Source organism: Chelonoidis abingdonii, chromosome 1 (genome assembly GCF_003597395.2).
Source record: "Chelonoidis abingdonii isolate Lonesome George chromosome 1, CheloAbing_2.0, whole genome shotgun sequence".
NCBI classification, from domain to species: Eukaryota; Metazoa; Chordata; order Testudines; family Testudinidae; genus Chelonoidis; species Chelonoidis abingdonii.
The window spans coordinates 111,315,421-111,338,625 of NC_133769.1; the positions used below are offsets into that span (position 1 = coordinate 111,315,421).

The 23,205-nt window shown below is 43.0% G+C and overlaps 1 protein-coding gene across 2 annotated transcripts in view; it reads left to right on the plus strand.

Annotated features, from left to right (window-relative positions):
- The window catches only part of DGKI (diacylglycerol kinase iota), a 338,722-nt gene extending 331,882 nt beyond the window's left edge, over positions 1-6,840 (plus strand). For both annotated transcript variants that reach the window (XM_075069054.1, XM_032783200.2), the window contains exon 33: positions 1,420-6,840. In XM_075069054.1, the coding sequence (XP_074925155.1) occupies positions 1,420-1,536 (117 nt within the window). In that variant the 3' untranslated portion in view covers positions 1,537-6,840. The remainder of the gene's footprint in view (positions 1-1,419) is intronic.
- The last annotated feature ends 16,365 nt before the right edge of the window (positions 6,841-23,205 follow it).

Below are 23,205 nucleotides of genomic sequence, written 5' to 3' on the forward strand. Positions count from 1 at the left end.
ATGTAGGAGTCACTGATTAGGAATCCTAGTTTGATTCAATGGTGACTATGCAGTGTTGTGGTTGTGATCTAGTTATTTCGTGGGGATGGCTAACCCCCTTCTGTGTCCTACTTTCCATTTTGTCCACTCATGCAAGGCCAACCACAATCTCCCCCACCCTCTTAGCGTAAACTCAAAATTGAACAGACCTAATGAGACTGTCTGAGCATGAGGAAAAGATGGGCAAAATTAGAGGCTAGGAACATTCAGCCATTGTGTCAGTCTGACTGACTGAACATCTACAAGAAGTTCACAAACATAAATAAACTTGAGCATGGTCAGGGAGGGGCCACTGCCACATTACACTGAGTACCAGGGTTTCTAATCACCCCAGCTGACCTGTCTGCAGGTGACCACAATCACCTTGGAAGGTGCTACATAAGCTGCCCTTCTGGCAAGAAGTTGGTAAAAGCAGACAACCTCTGCTTTTACCAACTTCTTGCCAGAAGGGCAGCTTATGTAGTTGAAAGGTTGAATGGTTGAAAGGTGTGATAAAAAGGCAGTTAAACTTCAGGAGTCCAGAATCCAAGGTTTGTTGCTTCTCAAATGGATAAATGAAGTTTTAAAAACATTATTACCATATTTAGTGGTGCAGAGTAGTCTCTTGTGAAAAGAAGGTTCATCTGTTCCCTTTGGACAACAGTACCGAATACTACGGTCAGGAAAGGCTGAAATGCAGACAAGTGGACGCTGACTGATTGTCTTTATCAACCCAGGGATATTGATGTTCCTGGGAGGCTGGGATGTTCCTATGTATATTAATGTATTTTCAATATTTTTTAAAGTTTGATGTTCCAGATTCCTGGTTTTAGGTTATAGCAACCTTAAAATAACTTGGTAGTAGTCAGATGCCCTAAAGAGTGATTATTAACTGAGGCCAGCTCAACATGCTTCTACAGACTCAGATATTGGAAGCTTTTCTCTCCACACAGTTGATAGAGTTGTTGCCTATGGTTTGTATGGGTTTTTTTCATGCCTGAGCTCCAGTACTGTGTGGTATGCACACACAGTATGTCCAGCCATTGGATGGGAACTCTGCTAAATCTATTTTGGTGTCTATATACTATTTGTCAGTGACTGCAAACCACACAGTCTCTTGTAAAGTTGAAGGGTTTATTCTAAATCTGGTAAAGACTTAAAGTAGGAGGAAGCCTGGCAGCAAGACACTAGGAGCTCACTAGTCCCAGGAGCCATGCATATAGTAAAATTAAATAATTCTCATGGAGAACCTTAACTTGACACCAGTCAAGCTGCCTCTTCGCATTTCTGCTTCTGAATTTTCTTTCTGTACTTCTAGTGTTACCTTCTGTGGGACATAAATTAATCTTGTCTTCTAAAAATGTATGTGTAAGGCTTTCTATCTGTGTCCCTTCATTGTAGGGTCAGACTCCTAAAGACAAGGCTCAGCAAGCTGGGGACTCAGATCTGGCCTCCTACCTGGAGAGTCATCAGAACTACCAGATGGTTTCCCATGAGGATCTGGAGACTGCAGTCTGATGTCCGTGAAGGGGAAGAGAATCCTAGGAAATAACAAAGCTGCACCTGAGACACTCAGGCATTGTATGAGGAAGAAGCTGATGGAATCAACGTGTCTCTCGCTCTCTTGCAAAATATCTGAGGACATGCCACCAGTTTCTAAGGGCTAATGAGTCTTGCCACGGAACTGTTGTGTTCCCATGTGATGGCCCATTGGGGATGAGGTGAAACACTCAAAGGTCTGTGGAATCCATGGAACACAGAAATTTACCCTTACTGCTTCCAGAAAGTAGCATGAACTTCTCCCATGTTCATCTGTACAATTTATTTAACAAAAAGAAAAAGGGAGGAAAAAAACCAAACTAACTTGGGCTAGCTGACTAACATGGCTACCCCTCTGATACAAACTAACTTGGACATTAATAAACCCAACGAACTCCTTCCTCCATTCCTACAGTGCCCTGCATTCCTTCCTCTCCCATCCTACTCATTTGTCATCAATTAAATAATATCTGTTATCTCTGTATTAATTCTTCACAAATGGACAGGTGATAGGCAAGACTTTGAGGAGCTCTGGATGCCCTTAGAAAAAAATGACTTGAACCTGTTCAGTCCTCACCTACTGTTCCCTCAGAAGTTGAATTCTCAGTGTTGAATTGCCAGGGAGCTTGTTTTATCTCTTTTGGAACAAATTCTTTCTACTGCCCTGTTCTATGGGGTGCTGGATCCAGCTAGCCTTACAGCACTGACAAGAGCTAGCTTTCTATCTGTCTCTGAATAGATCTTAAAGGTGTCCTCATGAAATGATATTTGAGTGGAAGGGAGTTGCAATGTGACATTTTGTGTTATCTTCTGACAGACCACACAGTAACCAATAAGATGTCTCATGTCGCCACTCTGCTGATAATGACAGACTGATTCTGCTCAGGTCTGAATCCTGCCTATAATTAGCCATTTGGGGCTTCTGTCAAGTTGTGTTTTTAAGATAGGGCGAGATCAGAGTATGATGGATGCAGTCGTGGTTGACTGACTTACTAGCGCTGCCACTTTGACTTACTGGCTCTTACAGTCATAGAAACCAAATGTAAAGCATCAGCTGTCTGTCGAGCAGGAGCGGCGCAAGGGTTTTTGGCACCCTAGGCGCAGGGCCGGCTCGCCGGTCCTGCGGCTCCAGTGGACCTCCCGCAGGTGTGCCTGCGGATGCTCCACCAGAGCCGTGGGATCAGCGGACTGTCCGCAGGCACGCCTGCAGGAGGTCCACCAGAGCAGTCTGCCACCCTCCCAAATCCTGGCGCCCTAGGTAACCACCTAGGTTGCCTAAATGGAAGCGCCGGCCCTGCTGTTGAGGCTTGCTGATATTAACAAGAGGATGAGCACCATATTAGACATTTTTTAAATAATAAAATACAATGAAAACAGATGGGCAGATTCCAAGAGGGATTTGGAACAAAGCTTTAAAAGAGAGAGATTATCCTATTCAAAAGAAGACAAATGTCAACCATTAGCCTCTCATTGCCCGCCATAGGGTTGAAAACATATATTGCTTAGCTGTTGTCAGGCAAGTAAACATGGTTTCTTTATTCTGCTCCTTACTTTCCTGACCCAAAGAATACCACCATGGAACAGAGGAATCATCCACACGCCAAACGTACTCACATATACATAGAGTGTTCATGTTAAGGTGTTCTATCACTTATGGAATTCAGCTGTCAGAATTAAGGGGGCTTGCCCTTTTCCTTAGTCTGACCACCCCCTTGAGAATTGTCAAGACTCAATCCTGACATAATAATTCCAACACTGTTTGTAATTGAAGATCCAATTCTCTCTCTTTTTTCACATGCATTTGCAAGGTGTAGGTTTTTGATGGTTGGTGCTAAACAGGATTGGTGTACAGTTTTGAACCCAGGAAAACCCATCAGGTCATTCTTCAGTAAAGTTTTTCTTCCTTTAATAGCCATTATGGGGATGAAATTGATGTGATTCTGGTGAATTTTTCTCTCCACTTTTTCTTTTTTTAACAAGTGAGTCTTTTGGCAGAGGAGGGGGAGCTGAATAATAAGCCTTTTCATTTATCTTGTTTTCAAAGCTCTATTCAATATGAGCAAAATATTGTTCAGTATCTCTTCCGTTGAAAGAAGATTATATTATATTTGTAATCTACAGATCAATGGCGACATGAAATGTATTTTGTCTTATTTTCTCTATTCACTTTATTTTTCCAATTTAAAACCAAAAGATTAAGGCTAAATTCTTCCCTTGGATACTCATTCAGGGGTTTCCATGGAGGGCCAGTGTATACATACAAGGACAGAAAGCAGAGTAAAATTTCTCTGTGTGTGATACTTCCATACAAACAACCTTCCCCGTGTGCTGTCACTGCAGTCTTGGCATTATTTCCCAGCTGTGAGGAAAGGCATGCAGCTTTTTCACTTTTGGTTGTGCATTCTATATGTGACAAATGGAGGAAATGGGACTGGTACCTTGGGCTAAATTCTGACCTGTGCCAAGATACACTTGGGGCATGGGGTCAGGATGGTCGGTGAGGCGGTTATAGCTCCCTGATTCTCAGCCTTCCCTGGCCCAGAACCAGACATCAGTTAGAGCAGTTTAATGGCTGCTCTAACTTATGACCGCTTGTTGTGGTCCATAGAGAACCATAGAGTGGCTATGAATTACTGTAGCAGGGTTGAGTTCCACCCCTCCCCATCACCGATTTTCCTCTTCTCCCATGATGTGCCCTGAGAACTGGGAAAATGGTCGGCATAGCAGCTGGCTTTTTACATGTTAGGAATTCCCCTCTGCAGGGAGAATTTTCAACTTGGCATCTGCGGCCAGATTCTGGCTCCTTTGTACCATTCATACAGTTTAAAGGAGCTGGATCCCAAATGAGAATCTGGCCTTCTATTTTTCTCCTGCAGCTGGAAAATGATGCTATGACTAGAATGACAGTATTGTGCCTCTTGAAAGTTTTTCACTCTGAGAACTCTGTAGGAACCAGTTACTATATGATGGGGGTGGTGGGGGAAAAATAACAGCGCTGGAGATAGAACAGAACTTGGTTGTCCACATAGTCAGTGGTCAAGGTGTGCCAATGCACTTCACAAACATGTTACATCCTGGGGGAATATTGATTATGTAGCTAAACAGAGCATATATTTATTCTCTGCAATGGCTCTCTGTCAGCCTGGGATATCAGAATCTGTCTCCTTGAGAGAGGGAACATTGGGCTAGGACCCTAGTAGGGATCATTCCTTATTCCTTTCAAAGTGCCACAGGATCCTTGATTCTGGACAGTTATCAGAAGCAAGCAGACTGGGCATCAGTTTAATATTACACATGTGTATATAACCTGTGAGGGTTTGGGGTCCATCCTAGCACTGCGTTGCAGTCTATGCATTGGGCAGTGCCCAAGTTCTAGTGTGGGGCTGGAAACTCACTTAAATTAAATTTAAATAATTTTAATTTATTAAAATATCTTTACTGCAGGTATTTTTCCATGGAGCTATTATTTTAGAAGTGTAAAGAATTTAGGGATGATCAACCATTGAGGTTGCTGGACTGGTAGAATATTATTAGTTAATATCCTTTATAGGGGTTCTTGATGTAGAATGTAGCAACTCCTGGATTGTTCCATTCTGAGTGCTGCACTGTCCCATTTTTAAAGTGAAACTGAGGGGCAGAAAATATTTTTAATGTTAATGAAATAAACAATTTTGTTTAACAACATTAGTTATTTTTGTTATTGCATATCTCAATGCTCTATAAATGTATATCTCTGTATACATTATATGATAAAACATGACAAGGTTCTCGGTAACTATAGCATCCCTCAAGCATTGTTGATCTTGTAGGAAGAAGAAGGCCATGGCAAGCAGTAGATTTCAAGGAAATTACAGCTCTTTGTTATAAAATGGAAGTTCAATATAAAATAACCCCTCAGCCCTCTGTATTTAGTGAGTGTTGTACCTATGGGTATAGCATCAGCAATAGTCAGTGAAAATGTCTCTGTAATTGTACAGCTCACGACGAACAAATTTGTGATAGCCAGGCTGAGCCATCTCACAGTTTAAGATCTGTCTGTCTAGAGTCTTAGGCTGACACCCCTCACCTTTGTATCTCCCAAATGTGAAAACAACAATAATGGACTCATTCAACATCAATTCACAGTTCTGTAGCCTGGGTTTTGAACTGTTTGTGGGCAGTTCTGTAATGCACAAGGAAGGGCCATTAGAGCACCAGATACATAAAGAAAATAGAACAAAATAAATGTTTTGTTGCCATTGATCTGCACAATTGTATATGTGTAGCTGGTGCTAATTTGGGTGAACAAGTTAAGCACACAGTTTTGTGGTGCTATGTTGCATTTAGTTCTGGTATGTTTGTTTGGGCTTTTTAATTACCCCTTTTACTCACTTCTCTCTTCAGCTTTGCTATTTCATTGTTACAGTGACATGAATTGTAATGAATAGCATGAACACACCAGTCTCACATAGATGGTGGCTTGCCAGCTGCTATTTTCTATTCAGCTATCCCAGATGCTGCACTTGGGTGCACCTAGGTGTTGATAGTTCCAGTGCATCAGATTCATAGTGAGAAGAACTGGCAAAAAGTATTAAATGGGCAGGTAAATTGCTAGCCTTAAGCTCACTGGGACTTTCACATATGTTATGACACTCAATGAGTTATATAGACATGCTGGATATTTGGATGCCTTGAAGACACTTTGAGAAATTCTGTCCAGCAGTCCTGTCCATGCCTCTTGGGCACTGCACTGAAAAAATGGTTCCTTGTGCTGATTCCTTTGAAGTTCATAATTTTCTCTTTCCCCATTTTTGTCTCTGGTTTTGGTCAGAATAAAGGGATATGGCCAAGCACTTTGTAAATTTGTTGTTTAAGGTTTTACTTCCCATTGTTTGTAACAGCTCCCTTAGCACTTTGAGAATAGCATTTCTTCCTGCATTGTTTGACCTTTTCTATTTGTCAAATGGTACATTTCCCTCCTTTTTCTCCAGGAACACAAGCCAACCTGGCAATAGGTTGTTAACTTCCTTGTTTGTCAAAAGCATCAGCCAGGAGTGTCTTTAGTACTGCAGCATTTCTGGGAACAGTTTGTTAGGAAATTCATGCCTTGCTGGCTGCCTCTGAAGCAACGGAACAAACAATATTACAGGATTGAAACTGGTGGGTGTCTTCTTTTGATTTCTTAGCAGTGGTGGCTCCAGGCCCCAGTATGCTAAGTGTGGCAGGCTTCGGTGGAGCCGCGGGACCAGTGGACCTTCCGCACGCAGGCATGCCTGTGGGAGGTCCACCAGAGCCATGGGACCGGCGACTGGCAGAGCGCCCCCCGCGGCATGCTGCTGTGCTTGAGCGGCAAAATGTTAGAGCCGCCCCTGTTTCTTAGTAATAGAATAGGCAATTGCTTTTTAAACATATATTTTAAATCTGGAGGAACTCCCCACTACACTACAGTGGATTTTAAAGAAAGTCCAATAATGTGCCAAAAATTATTTCACAGTCGCACATCTAAGTCTAGACTTTTAAATGTTAGGAAAAGATTCTTGAGATTCTGTGCTGCAACTCCACCATGAAGTGCAAATGGAAGGCTCTGCTGAGAAGGGGGAAGGGTCTTAAATGTAGCTTTAAGCTGCTCTTCCATGGCTTCCAGAGTAATTTAGACCAATGACTGGCTATTATAAGTTACAGCACCCCTTCCCTGGTCTGTCTCTGGGCTGCTTTGTAGCCTGCAGTTGCTGAGAATTTCTGTAGCTGCATGAACTAGAGGGACTCCCATCCTGCCTCTGGCATGCCTCCTACACTAGGACTTGTGATGGGGCCTGCAGAGAGAAGCCTATGGCTGTCCTATGCAGTGCATGTGTCAGAGTAATTTTCACCCTGCTGGCTAAGGGTTGCCGTAGTGGCAGGAAAAAATCCCTCCCTCAGGCTTGATCCTGCCCCAGGAAAGTAACTGCATTTGACTTCAATGTGCACAGGATCAAGTCTCTGATGATTAGGCAGACTAAGTGCTGAATAATCTCACTTCATAAAGCAATCAGGTTGCATCTTATATCCAACCTTTTCTATAAACTGATATATTCCAGCCCTCGGTGAAGTCTTTTATTTCTTGCACGGTAAAAAGAGAAGAGTCTTTCCCACAGAGGGCACATATATCCAGCTAGCAAGAGGGAGGGAGGCAAGGGGCCAGCATACTCCTCTTCTATATGTGCTTTAATAATGCCCATGCAGATGCAGCATCTGGAGTCTTTTGAGATGTAAAGGAAGGAAGCCTTTTTAACAAGTGTTCTTTGTTTTAACATGAACACAATAATAGTTCAGTGAAAGGTTTGATTTTTAGCCCACCTAAATGTATCCAATTATGGTTGGATATCCCCCAATCCCAGAGAAGTGTGAAGACCTGAAGGCTAGATATTTTTCAAAGAAAAACAGACGCGACAGAGATAAAATAATGGGAGAACAGAAAATTCACTCTGAAATATTTTCTATAGCAATTGGTTTCCATTTTCTTGCCATCATCTTACAAAGACAGAAGCTAAATGGGGAGCACTGTATTATAATTGTGTAATTATTGTTTATCGATGATTTAGCAGCTCAAACTTTCATATGTACAGTAAGGAGATGTACTTTCTAAAATACCATAAATAGACACCATTCCTTTAAGTAATATATCACTAATTATATAATTATTGTATTAGAGCCAGATTCTGTTATCCTTACTCACACTGAGTAATACCTGATTCCACAATTAGTCCCATCTGTGAGAGTACTCGAGGAGTAAAGGTCTACTCAATATGAGTAAGGTATCAATATCTGGCCCTTACATAGCACTGATAATTAAAAAGTACTTAAGACTAAGAAGTGTCTAATAACAAATTAGTTTAATAGATAAAAATAGGCATCTATTAATTTGCATTAAACACAGAATTTGCAACATTCCAGTATTCTATGACAAGTGCTGGGTCATGCAGCAATAATTTAATTAATATATGAACCATAGTAACACTTAATCCTTAGTATATGCTTAAGGATATCCTGGTTCTAACTGCCTTAATGTCTGTTAATTATCATATTTCTCTAGAGCCTTCAGTCTAGAGGGAAGGGGGTTAATGCATTTCTGATTCCCATCTAATCTGTAGGAAATAATGTTCTAGTTACTGAGAAAAACAAGACATTCTTGTACAGAAAATACTAGAGATAGGAGTTACTTATCTGGGTAGCATGACATTAATTGACAGTTTCATTTTTTAGCGTATGTTTTATTCCATGGAGTGCTAGGATATTTGGGGTAGGGGTGGAAAAACTAGAGTGGAAGTTAAACTTAATACATATTAGGGGACCCCCTGAAGGATAGATGTCAGTTGAAGGCCATAGATAAATTTTTTTTCGGGGGAAGGGGGGAAAGAGGAGTGAGAGTTAAAAAAATACAATAGGAGCCATAGAATATCACTGGAATTAGCAGTTTTGTAGCATGACTAAATTTGTTCACTTTTAATAAAGTGAGAACAGTGAGCTGCTGTTCTGAGCTCAGTGTTTTCTTTCTTTATTAATACAATCCCTAATTTGTGTGTGGGGGGGGGGAACTAAAGTTCCTGCTTGTCTATTCCTTTGCCGTCCAAAAATGCATGAAATTCTCTGTTTTCAACTCCTGAGATCTTTGCAAATATTGAAGAAAAGCTGTAAATTGGGCAATGGTCGACTTTGCACATTTCCACCCCCCCCCCACACACACATACACATTGCCAAGAAGCTTTCTCTCCATAAAGACTGATGACAATGCCACCCTGAAACAAACTGCTACCTTTCTCATTTGCTGCAGATAAAAAAAGTCAAATACGCCTCCCCCACTCTTCTCCAGTCACTTTTCATCATTTTTTTTTCATGATCACAGTGAGAAGGGTTGTTTTTTTTGTCTGTTTTAATAGGAAGCAGACCTATATGTGCACCTAGCAATTGGTCCATCGTGGTTCAGTGCTGCTTTGTGGGCTTGCCATTACCATGGCAACATTCCTTCCGTGCAAGGCATTCTGGGGGTTTGCATCAGTCCCCAGGCCTGTAGAGAAGGTAGGATAGGTAGCAGTAAGAGCAGACAGGGATTGGAAAGTAATTTAACGTGGGCTTATTTTAAACTCTTTCAGGCTGCTCTTTGCTCTTCCGGCCCATGCCCATTTCTTCTTCCTTCTCACCTCCATCAGATTTCTTTCCATTTAGTTATTCCCCACATATGCTGTTTCTCTTCTCCCTACCTCCTGCTCACTTTATTTGTGCTGAAAAGGCTCCTCCTGATTCTATATACTATGCTCTTCTACCTTCTTTGTGTCCCTCCTCATGACCAGCATCAGAGAGGTTCCTGCAAGATAATCCTTCCTGGGGCACTTCTGAGTAGTCAGGACCTGCCATGAGTAGAGCTGTGGATCTCTGAGGTACCATTCATGGGCAGGGCTCTCACGCCAAGAGAGCAGATCCTAGTGGTGGCATGGAGCAGGAGGAATTTCCATCATGTGTCAAGATTAAGGTGTATGAGGACAGGAGCATAAACTGTGGGGATAGTTTGCACTTGTGGTTTTGGTTCTGATATGTCCATCTTTTAACCTTAAATGCAGAGTAAATGAAAAGCAGTCTCAATAAGTTGTGTTTTTCCCTGACTGCGACACCTCCACCCGCACAACTTTATCCCACTGAAGAATTTTGCCTAGAACAAATAATTGTTTTGCTCTTTGAAGGTTTTACAGGATGTGCCAACTTCTTCCAAAAGATTAATGGCCATGGAGTTTTTGGGTGAGTGGGCGTTGGTTGGGCCATCAAACTGCCCCAACTTTCTTCTTCCCCAATCATTTCCTTTCTCAAAAGCTTCTCAGTATGATGAAGGGCCTGTCTCTGTTCATCCTGCAGCTCACAGAATCATAGAGAGATGGAAAAGACCAATAAGGGTCTCTAGCATCCATTCACATATACTGCAGAATGGTTCCCTGCCATACTGCTGACTCCTTAAACCACTTAACAGTGTTGGGGAAAAGGAAGTGAGAGGCTGAGCCTGCAAAATGTTGAGCAGCTCCTGCAGGGTGCTGAGTACTCTGAACTCTCACTGAAGTCTGTCTAATCATTGGTTTTCTATCTGAGCTATATCAAGACTTCATAGAACTGGGTCATAAATGTGCAGAGAAACACACATGCCATGCACCAATGCTGCAGAGGGAAGTGACCTTTCTTCAGAGACTCCCCATCCCAGAGATGCCACAGGGAAATGTCTTTGAGCCTCAGTTTAAATACCTCCATTAAATACCTACAGCTCCAAGTAAGTCTTTGTCTCTCTCTCCTTTCTGGGGACGTCTTCCAAGATCCTCGTATTTTCTTTTCTACTTTCCCACGTAATAGGGAAACCTCTTCTGGCCGAGGAAGTTTTGCACCTAGATCTCTCCCAGTCCCACAGCTCTGAATTCTCCCTTGTAAATATTGGCACTCAAGTGAAATCTTCCACCACCAGGAGTTGAGCATTCTGCATTACCCCCTCTTCTGATGGAAAATTGAATAGTCAGAGGTTAAAGTACCTTCCTAAAGGAGGCTATAACTTGCAAATGTTTGTCACTGTAATACAACTCGTAGCATATCACTCCTTGAAGCTCAACAAGAGAGCTATCTTTGGCTGCTTGGGCCGAGATGGAGCGTGCACTAATGTTCTCCAGCTGATATTAGTGACTATAAACAGACCACCAGAAAACTTGTTCATGTGAGACACATGATTGTAACACTTTCCTGACTTAACAATTGGAAATCTTCAGCCTGGTAGGAGGTGAATTTTGAAGGCTGGGCTTCCATACCCGCTGGGCAACCTTTCCAACTATCTATGGAATTTCAGTATTGCCTTTTAGTCAGTGAATAAACCTTATTACTGCAAATGACAGGTTTTTTTGTTTTGTTTAGTATTGTTTTAAATCTAATACTTTGCTTCTGCACAGCTTTAGGGATGCAATGAATTTTCTGCCTTGCACCACATTAAAGATATCACATTATGGGCACAAATTGTTTGATATGGACAAAAACACTCATCTCAGTATTCATGAAACTCTTACTATATGTTTATGAGAATGCCGTGTCTATAGGAATTGCTGACATTTTGTAAGACTGTCCACAAGTAGCTCAGTGGGAGTTTTGTCTGAGCAAGACTTTGTGGATTTGACCCATGGTTTAGCTACAGTGCCCCCAAAGAGTTTGATCCTCATGTTAATTATATGTTTGTGCCTCGTGTATTTAAGTCTAGATAACCATGTGTTTACAGGGTTATTCCACATTACTGAGAATGCATTTATAGTAAATAATAAGTAATCAGCATGTCTTTATAGAGAGGCATTGTAGTCCAATAGATACGGCAATTGACTGGGAATCAGGAGAGCTAGGTTTTATTCCCATCTTTGCCATTGATTCACAATGTGATGTTGGGCAAGTCACTTAACCTCTCTGTGCCTCAGTTTCCCCATCTGTAAAATGGGGATAATAATTCTTATTCACTTTGATAAAGCACTTTGAGGTTTATTGATGAAAAGTGTTATGTAAGTGCTACATATTATTAATCATTATTACAGTTCTTCATTGTGCCTTGCAAAGTTTGTCCCATTTAGTATCCTGCTTCTTTTGGTGCCACATTTAAAAGGAAGAGGATTAGCATTGTTCTGTGTTTTTATTTTATCGTAGTGTAATTGATGTAGAGAATAGTGTTGGAAGATGACAAGTTCCTGAAGAGGAGATTTGCACTTTTCATGCTTGGTTTCAGTGTTTAAAATATTGCATATTAAAATGTTTACTCAGGTGATGTTTCCTTTGAATTAGGGCATTCAGGTGGTCCTCTCCCTCCACACACCCGGTTGACACACTAGATATGTTTTGCCAAACTCTAGAACATCTATGTTTCTTAGCATTAAGAGTTCACTGAGCACAGGCTGTTTCTTTTTGTGGGGATTGGAGGGGAAAACGTCTGAGAATCCCCCCACCCCCAGTTGTATCTACCCTACCATCAAAGGGGTCACAGCAGCCCTTCCTCTAGCCAAGGAGTACTGGATGCCGCATCATCTGGAGCCTGGTGCTGCAACTTTCTGTTAGCCTGAGAGGGTTGCTGGAGAAGGATGTATGGCATTCATTCTCAACTGCCTACCCACCCTAGTGGGCTGATTTTTATGTTCCTGCCACCCATGGCATGAGGGATGATACATGAACCGGAATGAGGAATGTAATTAATGGAACACAGAGAACTGAGTATCTCTTTTCCAAAAGGGGACAAAACTGATCTAATGTGAAAGTACACTTGGGATTTATCAGACAACCAGGAGATATTGGGAGGTGTGGTGGTCATGGTGAAAGGGCTGAGATTCCCAGTAGGCAATATAGTGGGTGTCCATTTACCACTGTCAGGGGACTGTGATAAATCGAAGACTGACGGCCAAATTCTGATCTCAATTACACCTGTATAAATCTGGAGTTACTCTATGGAAATCAGTGAAGTCACTCCAGATTAATGCCAGTGTAACAAAAAAATCAGAATCTGGACCATTGTCTTCTAATAGTTTTATTCCTCTTTATAAAACTAGAAAGCCGAGGCATAAACATCCATCTTCAGCCAGCATTTCATGGGCATCCAGACTGCCAGTATTTGTAGATATCCTATATTCAAATCTACATCTGTTCCAGGAGTTGTAAAAACATGACAAAGGGCTCTTTTATGCTGTCTGACCCCACTGCATAATGCCCCAGAGCTGTGCACCACCAGGAACGTGCTAGCTGGCAGACGGAATCCAAGCAAAGCAGCAGTGAGGTGATGTGTTTAACAAAGGATCAGGGTGCAGTGGAGGGTGGTGGCAAGGGGAAAGAGGAAGGGGTTTTTTTTGTAATAAAGTGACAAAGTATTTTCTTCCCTAATTTTCTTGCAGTTCCTATTTATACAAAGTATCTTGATCACTGTGTTGCTAAAAAGAGGTTTTAAATGTGAGCTAATCTGAAAGCAAGGGAAACCTGTAAACAATGAAATTACCAGTTGCTATTACTTTTGGACACTTTTTCTGTATTGTGACTTATGTGGAAATGTACAGAATAAAAGTGAAGAAGCTCACTCATTGGTTGGGCCAAGTTTCCTTGTGTTATTCCAGCGAAGCCAGGTTGCTGCAGCTGTCAGTGCTGCAGAACAATTTTGAGATTCAAAAGCAGTAGAAAGCTCACGAGGCTGGGCAAGAGGTTGTGAGTGTCGTTTCATTAGCGAAGAGTGAAGCTGAAGGCAGGTTAAGTTGAACAAGTGGAACTCTGCTAAATCCTGTGCACTGCTCTGTCCATGTGATTGCATTGCTTCCAGCCCCATTCCTCACATTCCCTGTTTTCCAGGTGTTCCTCAGTAACCATCTCTCCAGCGACCTGGGAGCCTCTCACTCCAGGTCCACTGAATGGGATACAGTGAAGGATCAGAAACTCACATTTTGGAGTATTGGGCTTGGGATCAGCCCCTGTTCCAAACTGAGTCAGAAAAAGCTGCTTATATAATTTGCCCTGGGGACCATGGTGGCATAAGAGGTTAGTGCACTGGCCTTTCACAAATGTTTCTGGTGTGATCATCCTCATCCCTTGATAGTGCACACAACAAACCCCCCAGTGTTCAGCTTGCCTGGCAGGCTGCTCAAGGGAGACTGAGCAGGACTGAGGTGCATGGGCCGATATGTCACCTGGAGGTCTTGCCCAGTCTTCCAAAGAGCCCAGTTTTAAAAAGCTTTGTGCTTGTGACCTGCCCCCAGTTTCCAAGATTAACTCAGGGAAAGCAGGTTCTCAGTTTAATAATGTTTTGGTTGCTAACCGAGAGACACACGTTAGGTCTGGTTTTTTCCACCCAACAGAAGTCTCTGTGGTAGCCAGCGTTTGCTCTCCTGTCCTGCAGCGCGCCCCTCCATGCTCCAGTCAGCAATCTCCATTTGCTTTAAGCCAGAGGGCTTCAGTCTCTGTCTCTCTCCTATTTGATCCTGTAAGGCATCATTTTGTCAGGCATCCTCCCTTCATAAAATTGTATTTGGGGGGGTTCTGCCTCCTCCGTTGCCACTTCTGCCAAGGGCAGGGCCTACAGCACAGACATCTCACCGGCCCGCTCTTCTGTTATTCTCTTCTCCATCTCACCAACTGTCACTTCTCAACTGCCATAGAATCATCAGCAGCCAGCATTCTATTTGCCTGTTTTAAAACCTAAACCCCCTTTTCCTGCTGTTTGGGCCAGTCTAGCAATAAAAAAAAATAAAAGGCTAACTCTACTGTGTGTGCAGGGGGGGGAAGGGGGTAATTGTCACAATTGTGTGCAATGTTGTGTTCCTTTACATATCAACAGAGCTGAGAAACTTGCACGCAGCACTGCCCCTACTGTGGCTAGCTCTAGACAGTGCTATCAGTCCTTCTCTTTCATATGCACTAAGGGCCACATTCATACTGATCGTGGGACTCCTTTGCACCAACAAGCTGGTACAAAGTGGCCGCAGGAGCTATTCTCTGGGAATACTCCAGTGCTCTCTGAAAGGTGCAGTCCTGCCTACACAGCCACATTCAGTGTAGGAGGCATTCCAGGCTGTGCTGAAAGCACAACTAGATATTCTTACATCCCACTGATTCAGCCTCCCACACGTCTGATCATTTAAAGTCAAGCACTAGCGTAGTGGCATGAGAGATTTCAACCACCACTTCACATGCCACAGGAATTTTCCTTGTTGCTTGTCAGTTTAGCTGCTGCTGGGCTGGTTTCTAACAAATAGTTCTCCTGGAAATTCACAATATGGAGATCTCCCAAAAGGCTGGCAAATGCCATGTTGTTTTTGCTTCCCATGCCCAAGGATATAAATGTGTCTCTCAAAATGGGAGTGTCATTTCTTGGGCTCTATTCCACCCAGTCTTCCCAAATCTCTGAAATGCACCAGGCCCAAAACTGTTTCTTCAGTCATAGAAATGTAGGGCTGGATGGGGCCTCAAGAAGACATCCAGTCCATTCCCCTACACTGAGGCAGGATTAAGTACACCTAGACCATCACTGACAGGTATGTGTTTGTGCAATATACAGTGAAATGTGTGCAACTGATCACCCTTCTTATCAACATCCCGTCTTAAAAGACCACCCCCAAAGAATAGTCAAACATACTGGGTTTACCCTACACCATGTATAGTCAATTACATTAGTGCAAATTAGGTGTAAAACACTAACATCAGAATGGTAGCACATTGCACTCTGTACTAATGCAAGTGAGTACACAATGGAGAACTGGATGAGTAGGACCTGGTCTACATTACGGGGTTAGGTCGAATTTAGGCACATTAGGTCAATTTAAAAATGACTGCGTCCACACAACCAACCCATTCTGTCGACCTCAAGGGCTCCTAAACTTAACTTCTGTACTCCTCCCTGATGAGGGGAGTAGTGCTAAAATCGACCTTGCTGGGTCAAATTTGAGGTAGTGCGCATGCAAATCAATGATATTGGCCTCCGGGAGCTATCCCAGAGTAATCCATTGTGACCACTCTGGACAGCACTTTCAACTCTGATGCACTAGCCAGGTACACAGGAAAAGCCCTGGGAACTTTTGAATTTCATTTCCTGTTTGGTCAGCGTCACAAACTCAGCGGCATTCAGCGGCACAAGTGATCATACAGTCTCCCCAGAATCACAAACGAGCTCCAGCATGGACCGAAAGGGAGATACTGGATCTTATTTCTGTATGGGGAGGAGTATCTGTGCAGGCTGAACTCTGATCAAAAAGAAGAAATGCAAATATATTTGCCAAAATCGCACAGGACATGGTGGACAGAGGCTACAACAGGGACACACAGCAGTGCCACGTGAAAGTTAAGGAACTCAGGCAAGCCTACCAAAAGACAAAGGAGGCAAACGGTTGCTCCAGGTCAGAGCCCCATACATACCGCTTCTGTGATCAGCTGCATGGCATTCTAGGGAGGGACCCTACCAGTACCCCACCACTGTCCATGGACACCTGCAAGGAGGGAATCTCACGCAACAGGGAGGAGGATTTTGTGGATGAGGAAGAGGAGGAGGAGAATGCGCAGCTGGAAAGCAGTGACTCCGTTGTCCCCAGCGGGGGCAGCTCTAGCTTTTTTGCCACCCCAAGCACAGAAGGCAGGCTGCCTTTGGCAGCGTGCCTGTGGGAGGCCCGCCGGTCCCACGGCTTCAGCATACCCACAGCTGAATTGCCGCTGAATTTGCGGGGCCAGTGGACCTCCTACAGGAACGCCGCCGAAGGCAGCCTGACTGCTGCCCTCGCAGGGACTGGCAGGGGTCCCCCCTGCGGCTTGCCACCCCAGGCACGTGCTGGTGCCTGGAGCCACCGCTGCTCCCCGGCGGCCAGGACCTTTTCATCATCCTGGAGCCAATACTCTCCCTAGGCGGGATCCCCGACCCTAGTGAGTGCACATTTGTAACTACAGTACAGGGTTTAAAAGCAATAGTGTTTAATGTTTGATTTGCCCTGAAGAATTAGGGTGCATTTGTGGCACATTCTACCACCATTCTGCACTTGCTCAGCCTATAGTTGAACTGCTCCTTGCTACTCTTCAGGCTGCCTATGTATGGCTTCATGAGCCATGGGAGCAAGGGGTAGGCTGGGTCCTCAAGGATAACTATTGGCATTTCAACATCCCCAGTGGTAATTTTCTGGTCTGGGAAGTAAGTCCCTTCTTGCAGCTGCTAGAACAGCCCAGAGTTCCTAAATATGCGAGCATCATGCACCTTTCCCGGCCATCCCACATTGATGTTGGTGAACTGTTCCTTGTGATCCACCAGTGCTTGCAGCACCATTGAGAAGTACCCCTTGCAGTTCATGTACTGGTTGGCAAGGTGGTCTGGTTCCAAGATGGGGATATGCATTCCGTCTATCACTCCACCACAGTTAGGGAACCCCACTGCAGCAAAAGCCATCCAGTATGACCTGCACATTTCCCAGAGTCACTTCCCTTGATAACAGGGCATAGAATATCAAGGTTGGAAGGGACCTCAGGAGGTCATCTAGTTCAACCCCCTGCTCAAAGCAGGCCAAATCCCCAGACAGATTTTGCCCCAGATCCCTAAATGGCCCCTTCAAGGATTGAACTCACAATCTTGGGTTTAGCAGGCCAATGCTCAAAGCATTGAGCTATCTCTCCCCATCAATGATTTGTTGGCTACTTGGATCACAGCAGCCCCACAGTAGACTTGCCCACTCCAAACTGATTCCCGACTGACTGGTAGCAGTCAGGTGTTGCAAGCTTCCACAGGGCTATTGCCACTCACTTCTCAACTGTCAGGGCAGCTCTCATCTTGGTATTCTTGCACTTCAGCATGGGGGAAAGCAACTCAGAGTTCCACGAAAGTGGCCTTACGCATGCAAACGTTTCGCAGCCACAGTGAATCATTCCATACCTGGAACACTATGCAGTCCCACCAGTCTGTGCTTGTTTGCTGGGCCCAGAATCAGCGTTCCATTGTATCAGCCACCCCCACTGCCGCCATGATGTCCCAATTGCCACAGCCCGTGCTTTCAGGAATGTGTGTGTCCATGTCCTCATCAAAATCCTCCTCGTGCTGGCATCTTTTAGCCCAATTCTCCATATACTCCAGGATAATGCACTAGGTGTTTACAATGCTCACAACAGTAGCAGTGATGGTGAGCTGAGCAGGCTCCATGCTTGCTGTAATATGGCGTCTGCATGGATAACCCAGGAAACAAGGTGTGAAATGATTGTCTGTCGTTGCTGTCATGGAGTGAGGGGCGCCTGACGCCATGTACTCAAAACCACCCACGACAGAATTCCAATGGGCAGGGGAGATATGGGAACTGTGGGATAGCTACCCACAGTTCACTGCTCCGTAAGTTGATGCTAGTGAGCACGCATTCCACCGACTTAATGCACTTAGTGGGGACATAAGCAATCGACTGTATAAAATCAATTTCTAAAAACGACTTCTATAAAATTGACCTAATTGCGTAGTGTAGACATACCCCATGTTTCCCTTGAATAGGAGAGCACCAGTATTAAGCAAATTATTTTTGACAGAACCACAAACGGTCCCACTCGAGAGTATACAGTATACTGAAAATGTTAACTACATACACACATGAAGTTGGCTTTAGCGATTTATGACTACAGCTGGGTGATATTTCTTTCTTTCTTTCTTTCTTTCTTTTTTTTTTTGCAACTAGTAAGTCAGCTGAAAATGCATTGTGGGCACCAAAACAATTTGGTCAAATTTAGCAAACATGAAAGGATTCAACTGGGTAATTCACAGAGTCCAAGGCCAGAAGGGCCCATTATGATCCAGTCTGACCTCCTGTATAACACAAACTAAACAATTCCTCTAACAAATTCCTAGAACAGATCTTTTAGGAAAAAATTCCAATCTTGATTTTAAAATGGCCATGAAATGATGAATCCACCATGACCCTTGGGAAGTGGTTCCAATAGTTAATTACCCTCACAGTCAAAAATGTACCCCTTATTTCCAATCTGAATTTCTCTACCTTTAAATTCCAGCTATTAGATCATGTTATATTTTTCTCTGCTAGATTGAAAAGACCACTATAAATGTAGACACTTAGACCCTAAACAAGTCAGCATGGCATGGAGGCCCATTTGACACTACGCTGTGTTAGCAACTCTTGTCATCAACTCTTGTCCCACACTGGTATCATGACATTTATATAAAAGGCGGCATGTAATATATTATTTGACAGCTGATAACACACTGGTCATTAACACACTTGCATCTGAAGAAGTGGGTATTCACCCATGAAAGTTCATGCTCCAAAACGTCTGTTAGTCTATCAGGTGCCACAGGATTCTTTGCTGCTTTTACAGATCCAGACTAACACGGCTACCCCTCTGATACTGGTCATTAATGTTACTGTGAAATGTTTAACAACAGTGTAGGTGAAATTAGGGATGCTCTCTGGCATCATGTCGTGGAAACTATAAACTGACAAAACAGGTTTCTTCTATATAAACAGAAAAGAAAATATAGTGGCAGATGCCCTGTCCAGGAAAGGAGGTCTGACCTGCCACCTGCTGGTCAGCCAATGGCTAACCCTCCTGCAGCTTTGTAAGTGGGGGAGGTGTGACCCAATCTATCAACATCCCTCTTGAATGAGGATACCAGAACAGGGCAGAGTATTCCAGTAGTGGTCACCCCAATGCCAAAAACAGAGGTAAAAAAATCACCTCTCTACTTCTCTTCGAGATTTCCCTGTTTATCAATCTCATGATTTCACTAGATCTTTTGGATAAAACAGGGAGCTCATGTTCAGCTGATTATCCACCACAACCATCACATCTTTTTCAGAATCACTGCCTCCCAGGATAGAGTTCCCCATTCTGTAAGTATGGCCTACCTTCTTTGTTCCTAGATGTATACATTTACATTTAGCCATATTACAACTCTATTGTTTGCTTGGACCCAGTTTACCAAGTGATCCAGAGCACTCTGAATCCTCACAAGAAACACGGCCAAGGATGCTACTATGCTCATACTCAAGCGTGAGGAGTTCCACAAGCAGTAATGTGACATGCACCTGCCCAGGCATCAAATGAATAAAGATTACTCCCAAGAGATGAGAAACACTGATGCTGAAACGCAGCATACAAAATCCATACACTGAGACATGGAATCAGCAGGACTCTCTGGCAACTACATAGACAACCAGACAAAAGACTGCGAATGATCAATATTCACAATCAGGCTGTTGTCTAATCAAAGAGCCAGCAGAGATCAGTTGTAGTGAGTGTAATAGAACCTTGTGATTGCAGCTCAATCTATCTATTACACATTCATCCTCAAGGCATCTAAATATCATTCAGAAAAATAAAACAGGTGGTGGCTTGCTGAGTATTTCTCGCTGATCCCAGGGTAAAGAAGGAGATGTGGCTTTTTAACCCTGACTACACAGTTCTGCAGAAGCTGGAAACTATTTTGAGAGTGGTAGCAGAGGGTCTCTTACCAACGAGCTGAAAGAGTCCAATGCTGGTGGAACTTTCTGGGAAAGTTCTGAGAAAAACAAAACTATTTGGGAACTGTGCTTTGGCTCTTCCATCTTGTATCCCTATCCCTATCCCTATCCCAACCCACCTTGAGTCAAACCATCTGCTGCGAGGCTCATTCTGGGACAGCAATTGGCACACAAGGATTTGATTATATATATGCCGATATAACTAGTCAGCAGGAGCTAGAATTTTGCGTGTTGGGTGGAGTGTGATTCCACAGTTGTTTCATCCATATATATCTGTCTATATATACACATACTTGGTCAATTTCTCTGCTGGTAAAAATGTGCAGAGCGCCAATTGATTTCAATGTTGCTCTGCCAATTTAGGCCAGCAGAGGGCAACTGAAATTCACTGGTCAGTGAAATGGTCTAAATATTGTCTGCAAAGCATTTTGGAATATTGTGGGATGAACAGCATTATATAAATGTGAAAGCAACAGAGAGTCCTGTGACACCTTATAGACTAACAGACGTATTGGAGCATGAGCTTTCGTGAGTGAATTGCGGATGCATGTGACAAAGTGGGTATTCACCCACGAAAGCTCATGCTCCAATACATCGGTTAGTCTATAAGGTGCCACAGGACTCTTTGCTGCTTTTACAGATCCAAACTAACATGGCTACGCCTCTGATATAAATGTGAGGAATCATTGTTATTCTGGACATTCCCTTTTTCTCATTTTCTCCCTCTTCTGCCATATCATACGAAGTATAAAGCAGAAGGGCAGACATAACTGTGGTGTCCAATTGGAAAAGATGGCAGAACAAAGACAATGAGTAACTCTAACAGCTGCTCAATGCATTTGCAGCTATTTAAAGTTTTCAAAGTCATACCCACATTTCCTCCCATTGTTCTCAGCCACATGCCACATAGTGATGAAGCAAGGAACTGCAAATTAAGGTTTATTCCCAGACAAAACCACAATTAATATTATGGTGAAGTATTACCAAGATTATAGTTAATGTTGTAGAGTGAAACATATCTATTGATTTAAAACATCAGTAGTATGTTTATATCCATACATTATAAGTGTGTGTTTGTTTGAAAGTCTGCTGCATTTCAAAAACCTAAATATCAGAATTTCTAGGCAGACTAAGTTAAGGTTCCAACACTAGCACTGAGATGTGGTCTTTGACCTGTACCATGAAAGCACAGGAAGATCTGGTTGCTGGTCTCTAGTTAGCAAGTAGATTTGCATTTTACAGTATTACAGGACAGTGTGTAAAGTATTTTGGTGTTTTAATGGCACTCTGTGGCTTGTAGCTGGCAGCTAAATGGGGGATGGTAGTTAGGATCGGTAGGTATAATTAAAGCTGGTAATGAAAATTTAAATGAATATTTTCACACTTTCTGCTATTAAGGATATTTTGAAGCATGCTATAATTTTCTGGCTTTCAATCTTTTTTAATAACTTCAATATCCTAATAGTATTGATTTAAATTGACAGTGACTTTAACCATTACCAAAAGTAAGTGCTGAGCACATTCTGAAAATCAGATGTGTCAATTTGGGCACACTGAACATGAGATACCTAATAATCACTAACCACGTTTGAAAATCTTGGCCTATCTGACTATTGAATGTTGCGGAATTCAGAGACACAATAGCAATTGTGGCAGAAATGCGGCCAGCCAATTTTTCCAATTTCAGCATCTTTCTTGCTATCCATCTATTGGCAGGGCCAGCCCACAACATTTTGGCACCTGAGGCAGGGAGCTCAAATGATGCTCCCATGCCCCCTTGCTTGGGCCAAAACTTTGAAAAGTCTCAATTCTGCCTTCTTCCTACTACTCTCATGGTATTGCTCTGCTACCTACCTCAATAAAGGAGAACTAACAACTTAAAATGCCTTGTTCAAAATTAAGTAACACTTAACTTCCAAATGCCTGAACAGAAAATGTAACTTTTATTGTCCGCATAGTAAACACTGGCATTTTTATCTGTTTGAATAATCAAAGTGGTGCTTTCCGTGCCTTCTTGGTTGCAAAGATTTGAACTGCTTCCTGAAGGACCACAATCTAGGCCAGCTTATGCTCTATTCAGGTGGTTTCAAGGCCAACCAGCCTCTCCTGTGTCATTGTGGAGCACAGACGTGTTTTTATTAACTTCAGCTTGGAGAAGCTGCGTTCTCCACTGGCAACTGTTACAGGAAGTGTTCGAAGTATGCGTAGAGCAACAAAAGCATTTGGAAAGACGGTGGTCATCTTATTTGTGCACATATATTTCAGAACAGCCTTTGGAGTTGAACCTGCTGAAATGTATCTTGAAAGGTCTTTCAGTTCATCACCTAAATCACTTGCATCAATATTGCGCATGTCTTCATGTGTCAACACTGTCTCTAGCACTCTGCATTGCTGGTGTAGGTCTTCTTCAGGTATAGTGAGTTTTTGAATATCATACAACATCCCAATTATACTGCTTGTGTTCCTTGAGCTGCATGAAACAGTCTTCAAATAACTGTATTGCACAATCTAGCACCTGGTTAAAGAATTCAACTTTGAATTGTTGTTTGGGTATTTTATGGGATTATCCCGTGCCTTATAATCAAAATGACTTCTTCTTCAGTGACTCTTGTATTCCTGAATAGGTGGGAAAATAGCTTCAGTGTGAAGTTCCTCTGCCAACTTCTGTGCACTCTTCAGAACGTTA